Genomic DNA, 22607 nt, shown 5'->3' on the forward strand with positions numbered 1-22607 from the left:
TGCAAGTGAAGTCTTGAGTTTTATTATGAGTGGATGGACAGTTTGTGCCCCGTTCTTACCGATGATCATGGCCATGGCGCTGCTGTTGCACTGACCCAGCGCCGACAGGATCTGGCTCATGATCTGCTGGTTGGCCAGCACCAGGTCGGCCACGCCGGCCGGGGGCCCCTGGCTGGACGCCGACCCGCCGGCGACGCTCTCCTTGCTCCCGCAGACCTTCTCCTCGTCCGACACGCTGCTGTCGGCCGCCCCGCTGCCGGCCGGCGGCAGGCGGCCGCTGAACTCGCGGTCCCCGGACAGAGGCAGCTGCACCAGCACGTTGACCAGCTTCAGCAGGTCGAACATCAGCTGGTCGCGCGTGGTTTCGCCGCAGACGGCTTTCACGTCGCCGGGGCGGATGATGTTGGCGAACAGGCCCCCGAAGCAGGCCCGGGCGCCCACCGAGCTGTCCGAGCCGCTGCGGGACACCACCTTGTCTGAGCAGGTGATGTAGTGGTGCACCAGGAAGGTGATGGACTCGATGACCGAGGAGATGGTCGCCACCGACACCACCTCGAAGTTCTGCTCCAGGGTGAACTCCAGCAGCTTGACCTGGGCGTCCAGCGGACCCTGGCCTGCCTGGAACGGACCCCTGACCAGAGGGAGATCAGCCATTAGCCTCTCTCTCTACCCCCCTCCCTCCCTCCCTCATTCTCTAAACTTCACTATATTGTTACTGCAGAATGAATTACTGCGTCTCCCAACCTTCGACCAGCCAGTCCCTCTCCGCAGACTGCTTTGACTCAAAAACAACCACAGCACAAACAAGTCGCTCCAAATAATTCAAAAGGTAATAAAAACTAATTAAGGGCAAAGTCAATAATTCAGAATGTGTCAAGAGTGCTTTTAAAAACGTAGAAGAAAAAAACTAAGGAGAAAAAGTAAAAAAAGTTAAATAAATAAACAACGAAAGAACTGAAACTACAGACAGTGACGCAGTCTGTGTTGAGAACAAAGCCTTTCTAAGTGAGTCGGGCTTCGAGCAGAGTTTCCTAAGCTCTTTTCAGGAAGTCAGAGCGTTTAACGACTCTTAATGTGTATAAAATATATGCCGCAGCAGAGCGTACCTCTCCGTCGACAGGATGTGCATGAGCTTGAGCAGGAACTCGCTGAACATCTGCGGGCAGGTGGAGGACAGGTGGACCTGCAGGCGGCTCAGGAACTCGTGCATGGCCTGCGTGGCCGTGGGGCCCACCTGCGAGCTGTGCTGGCTGGTGCCGTTGGCGCTGCTGCCGGACAGGAAGCGCACCAGGACGTGAACCAGGGTGGGGTCGGACACCATCTGCTGAGCCGTGCTCTCCGGAGAGCTCATCCCGTTGCCGGAGGCTGCAGGTTCAAACGCAGGTCAGAGGGGAGCGCGCCGCAGTGGCCCAGAGGGGGGGGGGGTAACTACACCTTTTTTTTTTTTTACATTCTTAAAGCCGCTGATCACTAAAACCACAACCGTTATTTCTGTGTCACTTTCTGTCATAACAGAGGGTGAAACTGATCGCAAACTTTGGATTTTATGTGTGAAAGACATAAATAAATAAAATATACCATTAATAACCACTAGATGTCACTGTAGGCCATTAGAAAGCTGCTTCAGCACCAGAATGCAAAAAAAAGAAGAATCTACTTAGTCTGAAAAACTCCCTACAGGATGTGTATTATTAGTTTGAAAGAAATGGTGATGAATGCAGAAGTAAACAAAGTAAAAAAAAAAAAAAAAAAAGCTTTAGAAATACAGATTCTAACTCTATGATGGGGCATCAGAAGTGTCCAGAGCGCATAAGCAGTGATAAGCTGCATTTTGGGTAGCATGGAGACAAAGTGAGACGGTGCCAGTGGCCGGGCCCCTGAGGGGGGGGGGGGGGGGGGGGGGGGGGGCAGTACTGACCGCAGGCGGGCATGTTGGTCATCAGGGTGAGCGAGTGCAGCACCAGACACCAAGTCCTCAGTGACGTGTTGGGGTACCATGCTAGCACCGTCAGGAAGCTGCTGATGGATGCTGTTCGCACAACACAGGGAGGAGGAGAGTCAACACATGGAGTTCCAATGAGTATTATTGGGGGGGGGGGGGGGGGGGGAGGTGGTGGGGGACCTTGGTTCAGTGGAATGGTGGGCACTCGGCTGGCGTTGAACAGAAAGATGTCGGAGCCGCTCTCCTCGCCGCCGCTGGAGCAGGTGTTGAGGCTGAGCGTGAGCCAGAGCTGCAGCAGAGACTCCAGCTGGAAGACAAGGAAGGTCGAACATGTGGCTGTCGGGTCGAAGCGGAGAGGGGGGGGAAGGGGCAAACGTACGGCGACAGGGTTGCAGCTTATTCATGTTTGTGTGTGTGTGTGTGTGTCGGTTGGTCAGTCAGTTATAACCAACATTTGAACCCAATATGTGCTGGAACTACCGAGATTACGGCTCGTGGAGGAAAAAAGGAAATTCAAAAACGTTGTTCTCCGAGCCACTGATGTTCTGTTCCGGTTCTGACCTGCACGTGGTGGACCTGCAGCATGGAGAAGAGCTTGTTGAAGCAGGCGCTCAGGATGGGGATGGATGAGGGCTGGACCATGAGGCTGCTGGCTGGAGGAGAACCTCCCCCTCCTCCTCCTCCCCCTCCTCCGTGGAGGGCCCTCAACAGGGAGTCGTCGGTGCCGTTGGAGGCCTGGCTCACTAGAAACCACGGCAGAAAACACATTGAACACATATTCAAGTCAAGCCTGAGAGCTTGGAGAGGATCTTTGGACAGCAAACTCCCAGCATTTAATGTCTCTCCTATAAATTCACTGAGATAAATACAATAAACTTGTGTATTAGACATTAATTCAAACTTGTTTTGCCTTCAAAGGCAGTGTACAATGATTCAGTGGAGCGCACCGTCTCACCCAAAAATCTCACTAAACAGTTAAAAAGAAAGGTTTTCAGGCATGATGAGAACTAGTAATATGCTTTTAAACAAAAGTGCTTCCAAGTCTGGCAACTGTTAGAAACAGAATGAAAACATGAACCCAAAGTGTTTGTCTTCGTAAGGGCGTGAAGGTTTGATCTACTTGGTTACGCAGAATAAATTCAACAGCATCATATATTAGGCCGCCATTTAAGAAAAGGTTTCTTGAAAATATGTTCCTTATAAAAGGGAAGTCGTCTTATAATCTGACCGATACGGTGCAAAACTGTCCTCGACTGAGAGGTTGAGATGAAGAGTCTCTCTTCCGCCGACACGACAAAAACTGTTCCAATAGAAAGATTGTTAAATCGACTATATTCACACTGTAATACCCAGTTCCAGCTCAGTTTTTGGGGTTTTTTTTTTGGTTCATATGTGTAAAACTGGACGGAGCCGGCTGGACGAAGACGACGACCTCCCGGACGTGCTCACCTGTGGACGAACTGGAAGTGAGGGCCTGCAGAATGGAGTCGGCCTGAAGCGTCGCATCATTTTGAGCATCAGCTCGGCCTGCTGCTCCAGGCCCACCTCCAGCCGGGCGTCCAGGGCTGCGACACAGACACAAGATGCTTTTATACTTAAAAAGTCCAACGGCCGGAGGCGGAAACCAGACGGGATCTGAAGCCGAGCTCACCTTGCGACACGGACACCGACAGGCCCTGAGAGCCGGGCTTCTCGGCGGCGACTGGAGGTTTCGAGACGGGGATACCGACCCCGCCGATGTACGGGTTGTACCCGTACGTGCCATAGTCAGCGCCCCAGTAGTCATACCAGGTGCTGCTAATGGGCTGAGGACGGACGTGATAAAGGAGACGGACGTCAGGACACAAACCGGCAACTCTCCTCGCAACTTACCCTTAAAGAACCAACCATTTGTTATTCAATGGAAAAGCAAGACCTCCACTGGAACTGGCACAACATGATCAATGTCACAAGCTCCTCCGTCAAAATGGGAGTTTTAAAAAGCAAAAACAACAAAAAAAACCTCCAGGCACCAATAAATCAAAAAAAAAAAAAAATCCCTTTTATTTGAGATATTCCGAGTTTGTCTTCTTGGTGCTATTAGCAGTTTGTAAAGTTAAACCGCAGCTCAATCCTCTGTATGAGACCATCTATCTTTGGTAAACGTCATTTAAATGAAAGAACAACATGCATTTCGGTTTCATGACTAAATGTTCCAATATGATCAGCCAGGGGGATTTAGCTGGACGTGTCAATGTGCATCACAAGCAGCGTAAAACTCAACCAAATACTCTTTCATAGACAACGGGATCAGAAAAAAAAACATTCAATGAAGGTGCAACTTTCCATTTCTGTTGCACGTTCAGTCATTTTGCTACAGTGGCAAGAAGCTGTGTGTGAACCCTGAGGAACATTGTTTTTTTTTTATTTATGAAGGTATAACAAAGTCATCAGATCTGAGACACAGATATAGAAACACTTGTTCAGAAAGAAAACCCTGTATGTATGTATGTAGCATGGTGGCGGGAGCATCATGTCGAGCTGATCGCTGCCAGTGGATCTGAGAGAGTTTCATCCTGGGACAGGTTTCCAATACTGACACCGCTTTTTTTTTTTTTTTTTTAAAGGACGGGTACCAACCTTCAGCTACCAAGTAGATACAAGTACTGATTAAATACCACTAATACCTAATTCTGACTGCAAACAAAGTAGAAAGGCTATTCGTTGCCACGAACTATTTCCCCACAAACTGTTTTCCACAGAAAATATGAGAATAATATAACAGCCGGTACGTTGTGTTTATATTTGTGATGCAGCTCAGATGACATTGTATATAATCCTGCAAAAGCCCATTTAGGCTGAAGGTGAGAACACAGATACACAGAATCATCTGTCCATACTCTTGTTTATTACGTCTGCATTTCACCTCCTGGAAGCTTCCGGACGTGATCGACGGCGCAATACCGCCGGTAGCCTCGGGAGGGCAGTAATGAGATTAGGAGAACCTATCAAACGGTGGAGGTTTGTGAACGTAAGAGCTGCTTCTTTCTCAAAAATCAACATTTGTTCAATAACTTTTTGATTAAAGAGCGCCTCTTTAAATAGGCGGATGTGCCGTTTTGACGCAGTGCCCCCTGGTGGACCGAACGCTAAAACGCTCATTCCAATGTATTGAACGTACACAAATACAGTCTGAAGCGTACGCCGCTGTTTTGGTGCATAAATGAGAGTTCACACACTTTTTCTTGCAACTGGAGATCAAGAAACAGGAACTTCTGTCCTTAATCACAATATTATGATGCAACGTCTCCTGACCAGGGCTGCACGACACGAGTCCAACAAGCCGGAACAAACTACCAATCTACTAGAAACACTTAAGAGCATGTGATGAAATCTTTGCGTTTGAATAATAGTTTTTTTTTTTTATTGTGTGCAGTAGATCTACATTTTATGACCCAACGCGTGTTGCAGCTCACCGTTTGTAATCCCGGTGACGATAAAATTGCGATTTGTCGTGCAGCCCTAATCCTGAATAAACAGTTCATGAGTCAGCACACACAAGTGAGGAGAGGAGAGTAGGAGTTCACGTACCTTGAACACTTTGGCAGCGAGTGGATCTTTTTCCAAATCAATATCTAAAGGATCAATATCAACATCCATCAGGTCTTGTAGCAAGTCAAAGTCTATGTCTTTATCTTTTTCCAAAGATGACAGAGGTGGAGCACCTTTGGATAACGAAAACAGCTTTAATATTGCCAAGCAAGCACACTAGAAAAACAAAAAAACAAGCAAGAGAAACGTTTTCTTTAGCACGTTACTGGGCAATTTTAACGCCGATCCACACAATGCTGCAGCTCCTGCGCATTTCCCCGAGGGAGGGTCCAGACAAACACCTCAGCGGGAGGCCAGGAGTTTACAAAAAAAAAAATAATAATAATAAAGGTTTTACAAATGGAAGCGGAACAAAAATCAACGGCCAAAAAGCTTTTGGTGGCCGTGTCTGGACTCTCCCTCCGAGAGGCCGCACTAATAACACAATAATAAGAACCATGAGAACCATACGGTCCAGATAGTCTGGAAACATGCAGCTATGACAAAAGAGAGAAGAGTGTGACCACGTGGAACCCTCCGGACCCGGTACAGTGAGACGTTTGTGTCAGAGTGTGGGTGGGTGTGGGTGTGGGGTGGACGGGGCTACCCACGCACTTTGGAAAAGTGAGGAGGTCCCGGTAGTACCTGCGATGATATCGGGCACCAGGGCCTCGTCGATGCTCTCCACCAGGGGGATGGGCGCGGGCTGGGTCAGCGAGTCGTCCGAGTCCGCCCCCGCGCCCGCCCCCGCCCCCGAGGACGACGAGGCCCCGGCCTCCTCGCCCACCGCCACCTCGTCCAGGACGTCCAGCGAGCTCGGAGACAGCAGTTCACCTGGGGGGGGGGGGAGGAAGCGTCAGCACGGGACTGGTCCTCCACACTTCAACAGGTCATACTGAAACATTTGCTCTTTCGGTAGCAAACAACTTTATGGTGCTAAACAAAATTAGCATAGCAGCAGGCTAACCAATCAGCCATTTGAAGTCAACACGAACACTGAATCTGGAAAATTCTATTTGAAATAACAGGCGATCGAGGCTTTTTGGGCCCGTCGCGGTTTTTATCCTCCTTGTTTCTCTCCTACACTGTCACACTGAGATATCCTTTACAGTTTGCTTTATTTTGAAGGAGTAACTTGGGTCCTGTACTACGTGCGTTTTCCAATTACTTTCACGATTGTTTCTAGAATTGCCATAGCAACTGTGTGTGACGTCACGCTTTGCTCCGCGCAGGGTCTGACAACGGATCTCGTCAAGAAATTAGAATTGCGCATCAAGACCTGCAGTGTGAATGGAACGCAGTTTTTGACGGCGGAGACATTTACGTTAAGGTTAAAACTTTACGCGAGGACATATTGCAACACTGCCATCAAAAAAAAAAAAACCGCTTTTCCTTCATTAGTTTCTGATCCCAAATGTGCCCGTGGAGAAACTGGACTGTTTAGGAAAATGAGAGCAAAGCCGAGGGACTTGGCGGAGAACTGACCTGCCAGGATGTCCTGCAGCATGCAGGTGAGGGAATACTGAGCCCAGGCGCCGCCCCACGAGATGTCCCCCCGGTTGAAGTCCGTCCCCACGAGGAGCAGCAGCAGGCGTTCCAGCTGCTGCTCGGAAACAACCTCGCACAGGTGGATTGTGGGTCTTGTGGCGTTGGCTATCCTGGCGAGGACCTGTGGAGACGACGGGCGGGTTTTTTGTTTAGTTTTTTTTCTCTCTTGAGAAATGCAACTTCGGTTGTTCTGGGATGACGAGCGTCTGACGAATACCTTGCAGACGAAGAGGAGCAAGTCGGCGTGGCAGGTGAAGTCCATGGAGAGGAGGAAGAGCGCCAGTTTCTGCACCACCGAGATGCAGCGCTCGTGGGACAGAGTGAAGGGCAGCGGCTCCACTTCGGGGGCTTCTTTGGCTGTGGTGGACTCCGTGTCCAGCGTGGAGCGGGGCCATTCGGCCGTCCGCCGCAGGCGGATCAGGTCCTTAAAGTGCTTTGGGGGAAAAATAGAGAGACGTTTTCGTCTTACTTTGAAGAGAAATTTCCATTTGACACACGATGGGTTTTTAGTTTGTTTTAACAATCCAAAACAGGCAAAGTTTTTGAGTTAATCATCAGATTTGTTTTCTAAAAAAACAAGAAGATTTTCTGAAATAGTTGAATATTTGCAGTTGTATCTAGTTTTGTTGTACTTGGTCAGTAAGATCACTGGAACTCTAAGACATGGAACTGAAAAGCCTGCGTGGGAAAAATGACTATTGAAAGTACCGAATGCCAGAAAAGAAATGAACTTGGCCACAATAATAGAGTATATAATCATTTGTTACTTCAAAATATAAACATAGAAATAGCTCAACTATTATCCAATCCAAACCTGAGCACAGCGTCTGGAATTAAAGAGTGTATCTGAGCCGCCACGGAGATTAAATACATCTCAAAACGGGCATTCATGCAAACCCCCGGCTGGTCTGACGGTCCGACAGGAACTTTTCTCCAGGATTAATAGAGTATTTTTTATTCTATTCTATGTTCGGTGGAGGATTCAGCAGCTAAGCTGAGTGTTAGATTCATATAAAATCAAGTTTTAAAGACGCAGAGTTCCTGATCTCACCTTGGACGTGGCTTGTTTGAGCTTGGCCTGCTCCACCAGCAGCTTGTAGGAGGAGCCTTTGTTGCTCTGGATCTTCTCCTTCTCGATCTGCTCCACCAAAGCTTTCTGTTTTGCTTTCAATAGATTTAACTGCTACAATGAAAAGGCTACGGTAAATAGAAGCACTGAAAAAACACACACACATGCGTTCTTGTCTGGCAGCGTCGGCCCCCTCGACTCGGCGGGACTTTTGTGGAGCCGCTTGTGCGGCCGAGACACATTTACCTGCTTGTGGTGGACGAGCTGCTTGCGGATCTTGCGCGAGTAGAGGCGGTCGAGGCTGCTGCTGCCTTTGGCCGCCCGGCTGGAGTTCTGAGACTGAAGGCTGTTGTTGATGAAGCTCCACTGGATGCCTGGCGGACAAACGAGCATTTTACCACGTTTTGTCCTCATGTAGGATGATACAACCAAAAAGAAGAGAGCTACTTTGTCGGTATGTGAACTCTCTCATGTCTAATTCGATTGGAAATTCACTTCCACTAATTTCCTTCCTTCAAGTGGCAGCACTCTACCTGTCAGGGATCTCTCCCGCTCCTTCCCTCCGAGGTGCTTCTTCCCTCCCGAGGCCTCGTCCTCGATGCTGGCCACGTAGTCCAGCAGCCTGGAGACCAGCATCACCACCCAGCTGATCATGGGAATATCCAAAACACCTGGAAAACACACACACACGTGTCCTTGTTGGCTCCCGTTGAGGCATTTGGATCTGTAGGGGGGGGTTTGGGCGGCACCCAGCTCTACCTTCGGTCCTGCGCTGAGCGGAGGCTTGGGGCTGCTGCAGCGGCGACAGCAGGCTGTCCAGCAGGTTCAGGAGACCCTCCAACACGCCACTGTTACTCAGGGATCTTTGGCCAATGCAGGACAGGAGCATGAACACCCTGCAGGGAACACAGGACGGCAGTGAGCCGGGCGACAACTCTAGAAACCCTGGGTGACGCCGACGGCCGAGCTGCTGACCAACTCAGCATCTTTCCCTAGAAAGCTCAACAATCCCACAAAATAATTAGTTTAAACAAAAGAGAAAAATATAATTGTTGAAAGTTTCACTAACGTTTTCAACAGGGGATCATAAAAACACTGAAATTCAATTTATATTGTTACCAGTAAAATTTATATATATACATTATTGAATGTATTTATAATCTGAAGTCCACCGTGTTCTGAAGTCCTGGTTTGGTTCGTACCTGTCCTGGGGGAAGATGAGCAGCTGCTCCGAGTTGTAGAGCTCCTGCAGCACGTTGGAGAGGAACTGCCCCCACCAGCGCTCGCCGCCACACAGCTGCACCAGCAGCAGCCCGGCGTGCAGGCGGATTTTGGGCGTGCCGCTGATGCAGAGGTGCTTGAAGAGCTCCTCGCAGGCCTGAGCGTGAAACGTGCTCTGGAGCACCGAGGGAACCGAGTGACCTGGGGGGCCGGCGGAGGAGAGCGGGAGAACGTGCAGGCGGTGTTATTCGAAAAGCAAGTGTGAATTAAAGATATCATACAAATTAAAAGCCACTGATTTTAAATAATATTTTGTTGAAATGCAAAAAAAAAAATTGACATTTTTACAATAATAATTCCCTCAGTTAGATGAATTTCTATAACTACATGATGTCAATTCCCCTACATACGACTAAAATGTTTTTTCATATTTTACAGTTGTCAGGTGCGCCGTAGAAAAGTCATGTTAACTAAAAACAAAGAAGTAAATATATCACAAACTTCAAATGTTGACCAGGAGTGTCAAACTCGCCTTATTTCACTGAGATACCGACTGGAAAAAAACTAAAATAACCTCATCATTCATCAACCAGGATGAACGCTTCTGCTGTTATTTAAGATTATAGAACACCAGTGTTCCCCTCTTTGCTCGTACACGGCGTCAGGATGCTTTTCATGCTGTACAAGACACCTCAGCTCACATTGATTTAAAAATAGATTAAAAATAACTCAAACTCCCGGAGAAAACCACTGAACCCGTCGTATTTCACTACTTGGTAAGACCAAGTCTTTCTGGTCTTTTCAAGCTCAAAGTTCACTTGCAGAGAGGCTGTGACGAAGAAACGCGTCAGGATTTCGCTGCAAAAACTACTTTGCTGACCTCAGAACCCTCGGAATTGAATCTCGTGATGCTTTACATCGTTTACATTTATACAGTTTTGTGTTGTCATTTGTCCAGCGGACGCGAGGTCCGAGCCGAGTCTCACCGTTGTTGGAGTGCAGCAGGCTGAGCAGCGTGTCCAGCAGGTAGCGGATGATTGTCCTCAGCTGCTCGGTGGAGGAGCTGTGCACCAGCTCCTGCGCCTCCGGCGACCCGGCGGCGGAGGACGAGAGCGACTTGCGGCTGGCGCCCAGCGACACGCGCAGCCGCTGCACGGCGTGGTGCGCCAGGTTGAGCTGCAGCTGCAGCTGGATGCAGTCCTGGTAGGCGGAGAAGACGCGCTGGTCCTCCTCCACCACCTTGTCCGGCTTGCGGAGGAAATACTGGGCGTTGTTGGCACTGTTGAGGGGCGGCAGGTCGATGTTCTGCAGCAGCGTCTCCAGCCGGTGGCAGGCCAGATTGTACCTGGGAGCAGGACGGGGGGGGGGAGGAAACGCAGCTCAGAGACGAGCGTCACATTTACATGGACGGAAAGTTGTTGGATCTTTATGAACCGTCAGCTTTTAGCCCGTAAAGACCTGTTAGAATAGCACTTAATACATGAGACACCCTCTCTGGACCAGAGCACAAACTCAACCATGATAACCTCACTGCTCAGCAGAAAAGACACTACAGTTCAATAAACCACTGCTAAAAATAACAAGTAACATCATTATTCTTAAAATTTCAGTTATTTATTTTTTTTAATCAGATGTGTTGCAATGTCAAGGGAAGGAAAGTGAACTTTTGTACGAGTTAGATGCCATCTGAAATATGAAAGCATAAGATGAAAATTAAAGATTCTCAAAAACTCTAATTGAAATGGCATTTAATAAGTACTTCTATCGGTACTTGGTGCTGAAAACTAGCTAAAGGTTAATACTCCTGGCATCGCTGCATCTGTTGAGTTCAGTAATTCCACCTCGATGTGCTCTGTGGTTTAGATTGTATTAGCTGCAGGGAGCTCCACTGTTCCTTCTACCTGCTGGGATATTTAATCACTGGCCTGTGACCCCACGTTAAAACAAGTCACGACGAGATTCTGTGGGGGTTTTTTTGTTGTACGCGTCACATTTCTACAGCTCCCGCCTCACCTGCACTGGATGTCCTCCTGCAGCGCCACCATCATGGTGAGGTGCTGATCCACCTCGGGCTGACTGGCGGCCTCGCTCTCGCCTCTCAGCGGGTCGTGCATCAGCTTGAGCTCGCTCTCCCAGGGCAGGATGTACGTGTGGCCGTAGTAGAAGCCCAGCGGGATCTTCGCCCGGGCGTTGGTGCTGCCGTAGCGCCCGATCACAGTGATCTGGTGCAAGAGAGGGTGGGAGGAGACCGAAATTATAGACGCGGTTTGGTGCTAAGAGACGAGACCTGCGGTTCCCCCTCGAGCCGGACCGACCTTCATGAACCTGCAGACGGGCGGCGGCAGCAGGTCGTGCAGAATGAGAGAGTGCGTGCTGATGTCGGTGGCCACCACCAGCCGGCGGCCGTCCACCTCCTCGCCCAGCGTCCAGATGTCGATGGACAGAGAGGCCAGGTCGCCGCAGGTCGGGATCAGAGCGTCGGTCAACAGGACGGGGCGGCCGAAGTCCAGCGTGACGAAACGCCGTGCTCCTGGGGGGGGGGGGGGCGCGAGAGTTCACTTTGAGACAATCTGTACACTAAGAACACGAAATGAACAAGACTTTCTCTTTACTGCTGCTACAACGGAGCGCTTCCTTCAAGTACCTGAGTGCATCCGCTCTATGATGATGGACTGGTGTGGAGGAGGCTGCAGGAAGTGAGATGCCTGGGAAATAGCCAGAGCCAGACCACTGCCCATTGGACTCTGCGGGGGGGGGTGACATTTTTCTGTTTTAGTGCAACAAACAGTTTTCAAGGTGCTTCAAGAAAAGTTCCACGCGTCAGTCACTGGTGTTTGTTGATGTGGTAGAAGTGTTTTCTTTTCGTGGGGACGGTTCTGGACATCAGTCAAAATCGCTCAACAAGTCAAAGTGTCTAACTGGGGCTTCTTAAAGACTTTAAAGTCATTCGTGCGTCACAAGAGGTTAGCGACGAGTTCTCAATGTCAGTTCCAAGTTGAGTTTTAAGTGTTGGAGAAGATGTTTAACTGTCGTCTGTTTGTCGAGATCGTTCAGAACAGACTTGGGGTGCGAGTTGGTTCTGGAAAAGTCTGAACATCTGTCACTTGACAACACCTGCTGCAGTTGTGGAAAGAACAACGAGGAATCAGGTGATCAGCAGATGGTGTCAGTACCCAAAGTTGGTTTATAAGAAAGACGAACGTTCCTGAAGTCAAAGGTAGGAGCCTCCTTCACTCACCGGCTTGGCTTTCTGTGCGTTCTTGTGCGCGGCCAAGTTGACGGGCCCCGGGTCCATCATGGAGCCGGGGAACAGGTGAGCCAGCTCGGCGCTGAAGGCGGCGGACACCGCCTCGTTGGGCGGAGTCAGAGGGGGCGTCATGAAGAGGGGCGTGGTCTTGGGCGTGGGCGGGATGACGTCGGACGGGTGGATGAAGAAGCCGGGCGTGGAGGAGGGGTTCGAAGGCACAGAGTTGTGGATGGGTCCCACGCCTGAGGCGGCGGCGGCGGCGGCTGCGGAGGTGGTTTGGTGCAGCTTGGCCTCCAGTTTGGCCTTCTAAACCAGACACAGAGAGGAGTAACTGACAGCGAAGCGGCCATCTTTCACCAAAATCCTTTTTTTTCTCCCCTCTTCAAGTGTGAAAGATCACATTTACATACTCTTGAACTGAACTTAACAGTGGAAATGTTTCTTTACCATATTAGCAGTATATAATCACAAGGCTATAATGCTACGTGCGACCAGCTGAAGCTAGGAACCGAAAGCAACGAGGTCAGAGCTGTGCGTCATTCACAGCCTTCCTGGAGATTTCACAGACAGACAAGTGTGTTACGAGTGGAACTGGGCGACGACGCTGTGCAGATCTGATCGGCTGTGGCTGCGATCACAATCAGAAGAGACGAGGAGGTGAATCTGCAGCCGCATTACAAACCCTCAATCCAGACTTGAGGGGCTTCATTTTCACTTTATCAGTTGCTGCAACAACTGATAAACCAACAGGGACTTTGGTGTTGCTGGGCGTGCGGGTACGGAGACGGACTCTACACTTGTTTGATCACCTGTTGCTGCAGCTTGAGGAGCTGCTGCTGTTTCTCCTGCAGGACCTGCAGCTGCTGCTCCGCCGACACCATGGCGTGCGACAGCGACTGCAGCGCCACCTGAGCCGCCGAGCTCAGCGCCGTGGAGGCCTCGCTGAGCGGCCCCGTGGACAGACCGCCCACCGCCGGGGTCACGCCAAACGTGCTCACTGGGGAGGGGGAGGGGGGGGGGAGCAAATGGTTGAGGGTGGTGCGGGGCGACTGGGAGTCATGAAACCAAAAAGCCAACGGGGACTCACCAGTGAACATGCTGGCGTCGTCTCGCTCCACCCGCGTGCCGTCACTGGTGGAGATACAAGTAAAGTGCAAAGGCTCCACCTCCAGGAGTCCCGTCAGCGCGGTGAAGCTGCCCTCCGCGGCCGCGCAGCTGCTCACTTTCCCGTTCCCTGCAACGCGTCCAACACAGAGAGGCTCAGGGCGACGTGCAAACTCCTCCGGGCGCGTGAACAGCGCAACACGCTGGAGCTTCTCACCGGGACGTCACGACGCTAAATATCACTGCCCGGTGCAACTCGTTCATTTCACACATTCCGGTCTTTGTCCTTTTAATTAAACTCTCCAGTTTGATTATTGGGTTTTGGATTCATGAGTCTTTACTTTCGCAACGTTCAGGTTTGCTATAGTTTCCTTCAAACACGTGCACGTTAAGCAAACCGTTGCAGCTAAATTGCTCAGCGGTTAATACGAGTTTGAGGGTGTGAATTAGGGGAAGTAAATGTGATTCTGAAAATTACAAATCGGAACAACACGACTGCAGATTGAACGAATACAACTCTAAATAAATGACTGCAACTCTTTCAGTTTGAGAACGTGAGCTTCAAAAACACCTGGATGTGATTTTAGAGTCTTTAGCGCTTTCAATACCTTCGTGCAGATCATTTGAACTATTTAAATTTTTACTGGTAACAAGGAAAGTACATCGACTCAAACTAATTCTAGTAAACTCATTTACTCTGTTATGCACTAATTTCAACTGGAATCATTTCCATCAGTGTCTGAATGAAGTCGGTTGTGGACTGTGAAGCACGGGTGAGTTCAAAGACCAGAGGTCAGCGTGAGGTCAACGTGAAAACCAAGGGGTCAGAATCAGGACCAGAGATCAAGGAGGTCAGCGTGATGACCAGAGGTCAGCGTGATGACCAGAGCCGTGGCGGTGGGTGAATGGTCTCCGGTACCTGAGAGGATGTCAGAGAGGTCGATCTCGTCTGACTGCACGCCGATGCTGCTGTTGAAGGCATTCTTGCAGGAGGATCCGCTGACCTCCAGGTCAAAGAGCACCGGGTCGAAAGGAGAGCTGTACAGGCCGTACCTGGACGGGGAAGAGATCTCGTCAACAGAGCTGGGATTGTTGTTTTTATTCAGATCACACCTTCTTTTCATAATGTTCAGCCTGTTACCTACATAATTAATGCAGTTTTGTTCTTGTTTTATGTTACTTAGATCGGGTAACAATTAATCTTTCGAGAAAGAGACAATGTTTATAAATGAAAGATTAAAAACTATGTTTTTCAGATGGAAAAACTCTTAGTATTTCAGTGTGTGGATTTGCAAAGTGGAGAAAGCGAGAATGTAAACCTTTAAAAAAAAACCAAAAAAGCGCCAGAAACACACATTTTCTAAATTTTCCAATATCGAGCACCACTAATAGATTAATCAGAGGGTCAATAACTTAATAACATTATTTAATACGACTTTAAATTTGGAATGTTGTTGTTTTTCACTGTGAAAACTTGAATAAGATTAATAAAAATGTCCCGAATGGAAATCCTCCGGGTGTTTTGACCTGCTGAGGGCCAAGCGGAGCGCTGAGCTCAGACGCACCTGGTCTGCAGCAGAGCCTCCAGTGGCGTGAGGCGGTCCTGCAGCTGCCGGGAGATGGCGGTGAGTAAGGAGGCGCAGGCAGTGCTGCAGCCCGCCAGGTCCTCTTCCTTCACGTAGTTCAGCAAAACAAAGTACCAGAAGACTGAACCTGAGTGGACAGAGAGAGAGAGAGAGAGGGACGATGTGAGGGGGACGCAGGAAGACGCTGCTGGACGGAGACGTGGAGCGGCGCTCCGGTACTCACCTCCTGTCGCCGCTGCAGGCAAGTAAGGCATATTATCAAGCAGAGCCTTCAGGAGGCTCACACCAAAACCCTGTTGGCTGGGGTCTCCTTTCCCATTGCTGCAGGGAAGAAAACAACACTTTGTCCTCCTGAACTCGTTTGTGCTGCAGATTTCATGCTAATATCAAGACTATGAACCAGGAAGTGGGAGGGAAGTTCTGGAAATCAAAAACTGACCCCAAAAAACCACTGTGGGACCACATTTTAACATGTATAACAATGTGACATCCACACATTTGGAGCTTCATACTGTATTTAACCATGTTTGATTATTATACTGCAATACAGCATTAATGGATCAATTCATCTCACACGATCAATCGTTTACATCCTATTTTACACTGAACTGGTATTATAATAAATGCGAGATGTAAGCGTTTTAGAAGGAAGTGAGGGGAACTTTTTTTATTCTCAGAACTGCTGAAATCTGCGTTTTTCTACTGTCTTTTATTTAAAAAAATATAACGATGATGATGATGATGATGATGATGATGATGATGATAATAACTTGTATAGCGCTTTTTTATGAACTCAAAGTCGCTTCGCAACACAAAATCATCAAGGAATGACAATCAGCACCAGAAAACAAGGGAAAGAGGAGAACTGCTGAGGCTTGGGGTGAGATTAGTCCATTAAAATACAGAATGCTGATTTTGATCAATTCTGTGACTTGAGTCAGAATATAAAAGAAAATTATTTATGTATCTATAGATTTTCTTAGGGGGTTGCGCTAATCCTTTTTCATAGAACTCCAAGAGACAGGATCAGGGTCAGAAATCAGATTTTGGCTTTCGGTCCTAATAATATTTTTCAAGTCCTTTGGGGGGGAATAACCCGAGCGGGATCGATGCAGAATTTAAGCATTTTAGGCTTCTTACCTGATGCAAAGTGCAAGAAAACGAGCACACTTGTGTGCGATGCTCCGACCGGCCTCGAAGAAACACACCCGGACGATATCCATCAGCCTGGTGCGGGCTTTCGACAGCAGGCCCTCTTTTCCTTCTCTTAAGCTGGAATCAGACCAGAAGATGCATCAGTTACTTCCTGAATGTGTGAGCTGAGGCGTCTCGCTGGGTCCGAGTTCACACACACCTGCTGGGCCCGTTGGAGAAGACCCCGGCCAGCCAGCACAGGATGTCCAGGACGAGGCTCTGGGCGTGCTCGGTGGCCAGGCCGCCCTCTGCGCGCCGACACAGCGCGTCCAGCAGCTTCTCGTGGAAGTCTGGGAACTGCAGCATCGCGCAGCGCTGCACCCTGGGAACGACAGCGAGAGGGAGTCAAGCGTTGGAAGGCGACCTTGTGATGCGTTATGGGAGGGATGAAAGACGGAAGCGGAGTCCGGACCTCTCTTTGGGGATGGACGTCTTCTTGAACCTTCTGATTGTGACGGAAACTTCCTGCAGCAGGTCGCAGCCTCGCAGGTTTTCCACTTTCTTGGAAGGTGCTGAGCCTTCCGTCTTCACCGCGGACACTTTGTCCTGCACACACACACACACACACACACACACACCAAGGTGAGACTCATCAAGCCTGAAAAGGTCCATTCCCTTCCCGGAGAAGCGAGTCGGACGGGGAGTGGGCACCTTGGAGGCCTGCGCTCGCTGCAGCAGCGTGGACAGGGAGTGGGCTTTGTTGCCCTGAGGCTTTGCGCTGGCCATCCTCACCACAGGCCGGGGGCTGTCCTCCATGCCTTTGTCGCTCACGGCTTTGATGTGGACCAGGAAGGAGCGGTACTTCCCTCCCGCCATGCCTGCGGCACAGAAACGGGCGTGCTGCTTCACTGGGCACACCGACAGCAGGCAGCAGAACACAGAACACAACACGAGGCACTTTTCAGCCACCCGAAGCCGGCGTGGTTACCTTTAACCAGCTTGGGGCTGGTGAGGCTGAGCATGCCCGCGTGGCCAGAGAGGTCCAGCCCACTGGCCAGCCACACCGGGCCGCACAGGATGTCCTCCTTGTGGTCCTCGAGGAATGGACAGAGCATGGAGCCTGCAGCAAGCACATCGACCACCACTCAGTCGGGATGTAACGATTTAGAACGTAATCAAAATGACAGGATATTAAATATGAGTGAATCATTGCAATTGATTAGGAAAACTAACAGTTAATGAATAAATGTATCCCTGATTGTCTCCTACTTGGACAAGGCAGAAGTCAGAAATGCAAAAGCAAAGTCAACAAACAAACTTCTGAAACTAATTATGTTTTTTAATTGCATTTATTGCAAATTGGTTGTTGGAATCCTCAGTGGTATTTTCACACATCACATGATTTGCTAACATTGTGAAGTCTTACTTCCAGTGGAACAGGATTCATGACTATTGATTGTAGATTATTAATCCCACTGTGGCTCTCTTGGCTAAATAAAGGCTAAATAATATAAAATCAATTGTGAAGACTGCTTTCTTTTTCATTTTTCCACTCCTGTCGTCGTCCCGCGGACCGGATTTGACCGATATGTTCACCACCCCTGGTTTGGATGGCGGGAACCTTTTTTACAGCCTGAGGGAAGCCTGGAATTTTTTTCACTTTAATCTAAATGAGGGAAATGTACCGAATCTGCCGTCGTGGTGTGAAATTCCAGAGCTGTGTTGTTGCGGCTCACCTGACGTCTCCTCGATGTCCATGAACTGGATGTCCTCTGTGAAGTCGTGCAACAGAGGCTGGCCATTCCTGTCCCCGTTGGTGTGGAGGACGCTGGACAGAGGAAAGGAGATCTGTCTGTCCACCGCCGTTTCTGTAGCAGAGAAGAAAAAAAGAAAACAACTCTCAGATCGACCCGGAGAGTGTGTGCTCAACATGTGACTGGAATGTCCACCGCGTCCTCACCGCTGACTTTGCCCAGCCCGGGAGCTTTGTTCTTCAGCAGAGTGACCTGGATCTGAGGAATGTTGACGATGTTGGCGTTCAGGACGAACTTGAAGTCCACGTGGCCCACCATGCAGGCTTTGGGAAGCACCAGCTCAAACACGTGCTCGTCCCAGCTGGAGCTGCGCACACACACACGACGAAAACACTGATGGGACACTGGAGGACGAGGCGATTCCAGCTACACAAAAGACTCTCCGGTGAAGGAGACGTAGCGACCCGTGACACGGCTGAAAGGTTTGGATGCTGATTTAAATGAAACTAACTGATGTACAAAAGGAATGTAAAAAAAAAAAAAAAAAAAACACGAAAAATTATTGCCCATTTGTGAGAAACTCTAGTCTGGGGATCGAACACATTTTAGTTCAGGGGCCACATTCAGCCCAGTTTCCTCTTGAGAGGTCAAATAGTGCCACAATAAGTTTTTCTTTGTTGTAATGACGAGTATTATGTGACGAAAAAGTCTATATTCTTCAAAATCTGAACAATTTGTACCAAAAATTAGCGCAAGCTCAACATAAAACCGATTTTCACGAAAACTTCTGGTTGAAAATGCAGTGAAATATCACCCAAAACTGCATTATGAGAAAAACTAACCTTGACAGCATGGCTTTGACACTAGTCTGATAGCATTGTAGCTTTAATTGTAGCTCGGGTGTTGAAAATTCAATGTTTTTAGCCTGAAGATCAAACACTTGTACAAGCCAGATCCAGGTATTACCAGCGCTGATGCCAACTTCCTTCGCCAAATGCTACAGGCCACATCACTTGACCTGAATGACCAAGCGGTGGCGCTAACCCAGCCAGCGATGCCAGGTCAACAATCCCAGCCTTGGTAGTTCAGTCAACATAAAACTGAGGTTAGACAAACAGGCGGAGTCGCTCGGCAGACGGCACGACGACACCCAGAGAGCCAATCGGGAGGCTGCGTGTGGAGCCTACCCGTCGCTCTGCAGCTTCCATGTGCGGGTGTGCTGGGCCGCGTCCCCGTGGTGCTGCTGGTGGAGGTGCTGCGGGTGCCGGCGCTGCTGCTGCTCCTGCTGCACCTCCGCCCAGCACGGCGGCACGGTGGCGGAGAATCGCGGGGTCAGCGTCTCGAAGCGCGTCAGCTCCACCAGGGACATCAGGCCCTCCGTGGTCAGCGGCTGGTCCACCAGGAGGTCCACTCCTGGAGACAACGGTTCAACATCGCCGTCACCCGTCGCTCAACCGCCGCCTCGCCATGTGTCTTATGATCTGCAGTGTGCGTTTACCTGTGATGCCGGGGCTGGAGGGGTTGGAGGAGGGCTTGGCCCCCTCGAGCAGCAGTTCAGCCCCTTTAGAAAGGGGGCCATCAATAAACATGTCTCCGTCGTCTATATCGTCACACACGCCTCCAATTTGAAGGAAATGAAGTTCTCCGCCTTCAAAGGAGAAGCAGAGACAATATTACAGGAAAACAAACACTTTCATCATATGCACTCCCTCTGACAGTTCTTAACGCAAATTTAATTATGGTAACCATCTTGAAAGACGGTACCGTGCATGTAGAAGTAAATGATTCATTGTTCATTCATTCATGCACAGCCTCCGAGTTCCTGAAGGCTCCAGTGGATGACGGACTGCGGTGCACATGTAGACGACTGCCCTCTGTGTATTACAGACGCAGCAGTGACCTTGAGCTTGGGGGACGGCGCTCGCTTTGTGCCGCCACACCCTTCAGCTCGCCGTCAATGAGTGCACCAGTCATACTCTCATCATGCGTCGCGTCGCGGGTGTGTGATCTCTGAAACTCCGTAGCACGAAGCGTAAATCCACCTGATCCACCGAGCGTTTAAGCTTAAGAGGGACATCAGGCGAACTGCTGCCCCAAACGTCTGTGGTGATCAACAAACTGTGAACCGTCGTCCACTTCCTCCCGATTCTTTGACAAAACATCAACTTACAGTCCGTCTCACGTTTTGTCATTCTCATTATTAATTAAAGACTCTCCAAACAGCCGACATCGCTTGTCGTCTCTGTTACGCAACACCTGCCGGGTTGTATTGGTGATCTTTCACTTTTGGATTGAAAATTTTATTTTCGTGGAAGGATGAGTATTCCTAAATTGTTTACATTTATTTAACAAGGTTACATGATGAAAACCTAAATCAAACCCACAACAACAACAGAATATCAGAAGATTAGTGACTTGGTCATTTGTGCAAGGTCATGGTCAGTTTCGGTCCACGTGCCGGATGTTTGGAAGCTTTTTGCAGCCGTTATGTTAAGGAATAACGAGGCTGCATTTCTGTTGTGGAACTTCAAAAGAATTCATGATTTTGGTCTTGTCACTTTTCCAGATGGAGCTACAACTACACCTGTGTTCAAATTGATCAGTAAAAGTAAAAGAAGGCAGAAAGAAGAGCACCAGTCGATGATCATGAGAGACTTTGGATCCCAGTGCTGAGTCATGGTGCCTTGTGGAGGGCGAGGCAGCGCCACACTCACCTTTGGTGCAGGCACACAGGCGGTCCGTCCCAGAGCAATACGTGACTGAGACAAAGGGGTCCGTCTCCTCTGCCGACCCCTCCTTTTTCGGTGGTTCCACCTTGGCCAGGACCTCCAATGTGGACAGGTCCAGGATCATAATGTACCCGGCCCGTGTGGTGACCACCAGGTGGCCCAGGCCCGCCACCTCCACCCGCTTGCAGTCCTTGTGGGCGGAGGCGGAGGCGGAGGGGCTGGTGACGGGGGCGCTGCTGCTGCTGCCGCCACCACCGGCGGTGGCTGCTCCACACGCAGTCCCAGTCCCAGTTCCAGTTCCGGGCGGGCCGGCTCCAAACGCGGAGGAACCGTTCTTTGGAGTCGAGGGGAGAGTCTCCTCGGGAGCTTCCTCGTTGTCGTCCTCTCTGCTGTCCAGCACGTCTGGCGGGAGCAGGATCAGCGAGGTGATGGCGTCGCAAGGGTCCCAGATCTGCTGCACCTTCACGGGCTCCTCGTCCAAGGTGACGATGCGGGTGGAGTAGTTCAGCTTGTAGAGGGCCAGGTAGCCGCCTCCGCTCCCGCTACTGGGGGCCCTCTGCTGCTGCTGCTGCTGCTGCTGCTGCTGCTGCTGGTCCCCTGGGGGCAGGATGAGGGGCGTCTGGGGCGGCGAGCCGCCCTGGTGGTGCCCCTCCACCCCGTTGGCCACCGGGTGCAGCGCGTCTCCTTTGCGCTGGCTGCACAGGGCGGAGTGCAGGCGGTTCAGGTTGTTCAGAGCCTCCACCTGGTTCGTGGCGCTCAGACACTCGGAGCCGCATGGCTGCAGGCCCACCAGGAGGTGCACCCCGTCCCAGCAGGGGGTGATGGAGTCCACGTAGAGGTTCTCCTCCTCCAGCTGCTTGGGGAGCCTCAAGCACTGCACCAGTGCCCCGGGGCGAGGCGGCGTGGAGACGGTCGCCGCTGCCAGCGTGCTCCATTTGTCCACGTGGCCGTCCAGCCCCGCCAAGTTCGTCGCCGCGTCGGCGAACTGCTGGATGTAGGTGATGGGGGGGTCCTGGAGGAGCAGCTGCTCGTGCGTGTCGAACTCCATCTCGATGATCTGCGGGAAGGTGAAGCCCTCCTCGTGGAGCCCTTTGCTCATCAGGTTGTTCATCTGGGTGAACACCTGTCCCGAGGACTTGTCGTCCACCTCCCGGATGCTGTACAGCAGCAGCACGGGAATAGTCCTGCGCACGGTCGGCAGGGAGGACGGGCTCGACGGCTGGGAGCCCGCAAGGTTCGAAAAGCCTTGCTCCTGCGCCGTGGTCTGGGGGTGGCAGGTCTCAATCTCCATGGGGCCCTGCTCCTGTAGGGGCCCGGAGTGAAAAGGCTCAGGTCCCTGAGTCCTAAGTGGGCCGTCTGTGGTCCTGCGAGCTGCGGCCGGGGCCGCGGGCAGGGCTCCGGCCAGAGGCGTGCTGGACGCGGAGCGGTAGCTGAGCAGGCCTCCGGCGAGCAGGCAAGGAAAGGGAATGTTGTGGTGGTCGGGGACCTTGTCTTTCGTTTTGGCCTGACCGTGGGCCTTGGTTTGGTTCAATGAGGGGTTGGCGCCCAGCTCCTCCAGGTCCTTGACGGTGTCCTCCAGCACACTGGCCACGACCTCCCACTGCAGCTTCTCGGGCTGCTGGAGCACGCTCAGCGCCGTCACGCCCAGGCTCACGTCCATGCTCTCCCACTGGGACGGCTGACCTGAAACAAGAGGCGAGGAC

The 22607-nt window shown here is 50.7% G+C and overlaps 1 protein-coding gene across 1 annotated transcript in view; it reads right to left on the reverse strand.

Annotated features, from left to right (window-relative positions):
* birc6 (baculoviral IAP repeat containing 6) overlaps nucleotides 1-22607 on the reverse strand; it is an 88345-nt gene that overhangs the window by 52926 nt on the left and 12812 nt on the right. Inside the window, 37 exon segments of the mRNA XM_080507482.1 lie at nucleotides 60-631; nucleotides 1107-1365; nucleotides 1919-2029; nucleotides 2123-2249; nucleotides 2504-2685; nucleotides 3392-3445; nucleotides 3448-3507; nucleotides 3594-3747; nucleotides 5513-5646; nucleotides 6158-6346; nucleotides 6998-7181; nucleotides 7278-7493; nucleotides 8112-8243; nucleotides 8376-8503; nucleotides 8663-8800; nucleotides 8889-9025; nucleotides 9332-9551; nucleotides 10337-10695; nucleotides 11364-11572; nucleotides 11666-11880; nucleotides 11995-12094; nucleotides 12589-12903; nucleotides 13407-13594; nucleotides 13685-13831; nucleotides 14621-14754; nucleotides 15267-15414; nucleotides 15511-15608; nucleotides 16428-16559; nucleotides 16642-16803; nucleotides 16894-17027; nucleotides 17133-17299; nucleotides 17410-17541; nucleotides 18158-18289; nucleotides 18382-18542; nucleotides 19363-19588; nucleotides 19674-19823; nucleotides 20890-22587. Coding sequence (XP_080363608.1) covers nucleotides 60-631; nucleotides 1107-1365; nucleotides 1919-2029; nucleotides 2123-2249; nucleotides 2504-2685; nucleotides 3392-3445; nucleotides 3448-3507; nucleotides 3594-3747; nucleotides 5513-5646; nucleotides 6158-6346; nucleotides 6998-7181; nucleotides 7278-7493; nucleotides 8112-8243; nucleotides 8376-8503; nucleotides 8663-8800; nucleotides 8889-9025; nucleotides 9332-9551; nucleotides 10337-10695; nucleotides 11364-11572; nucleotides 11666-11880; nucleotides 11995-12094; nucleotides 12589-12903; nucleotides 13407-13594; nucleotides 13685-13831; nucleotides 14621-14754; nucleotides 15267-15414; nucleotides 15511-15608; nucleotides 16428-16559; nucleotides 16642-16803; nucleotides 16894-17027; nucleotides 17133-17299; nucleotides 17410-17541; nucleotides 18158-18289; nucleotides 18382-18542; nucleotides 19363-19588; nucleotides 19674-19823; nucleotides 20890-22587 — 8004 coding nt within the window.

The sequence above is a fragment of the Blennius ocellaris genome, assembly GCF_963422515.1.
Source record: "Blennius ocellaris genome assembly, chromosome: 13".
NCBI lineage: Eukaryota > Metazoa > Chordata > Actinopteri > Blenniiformes > Blenniidae > Blennius > Blennius ocellaris.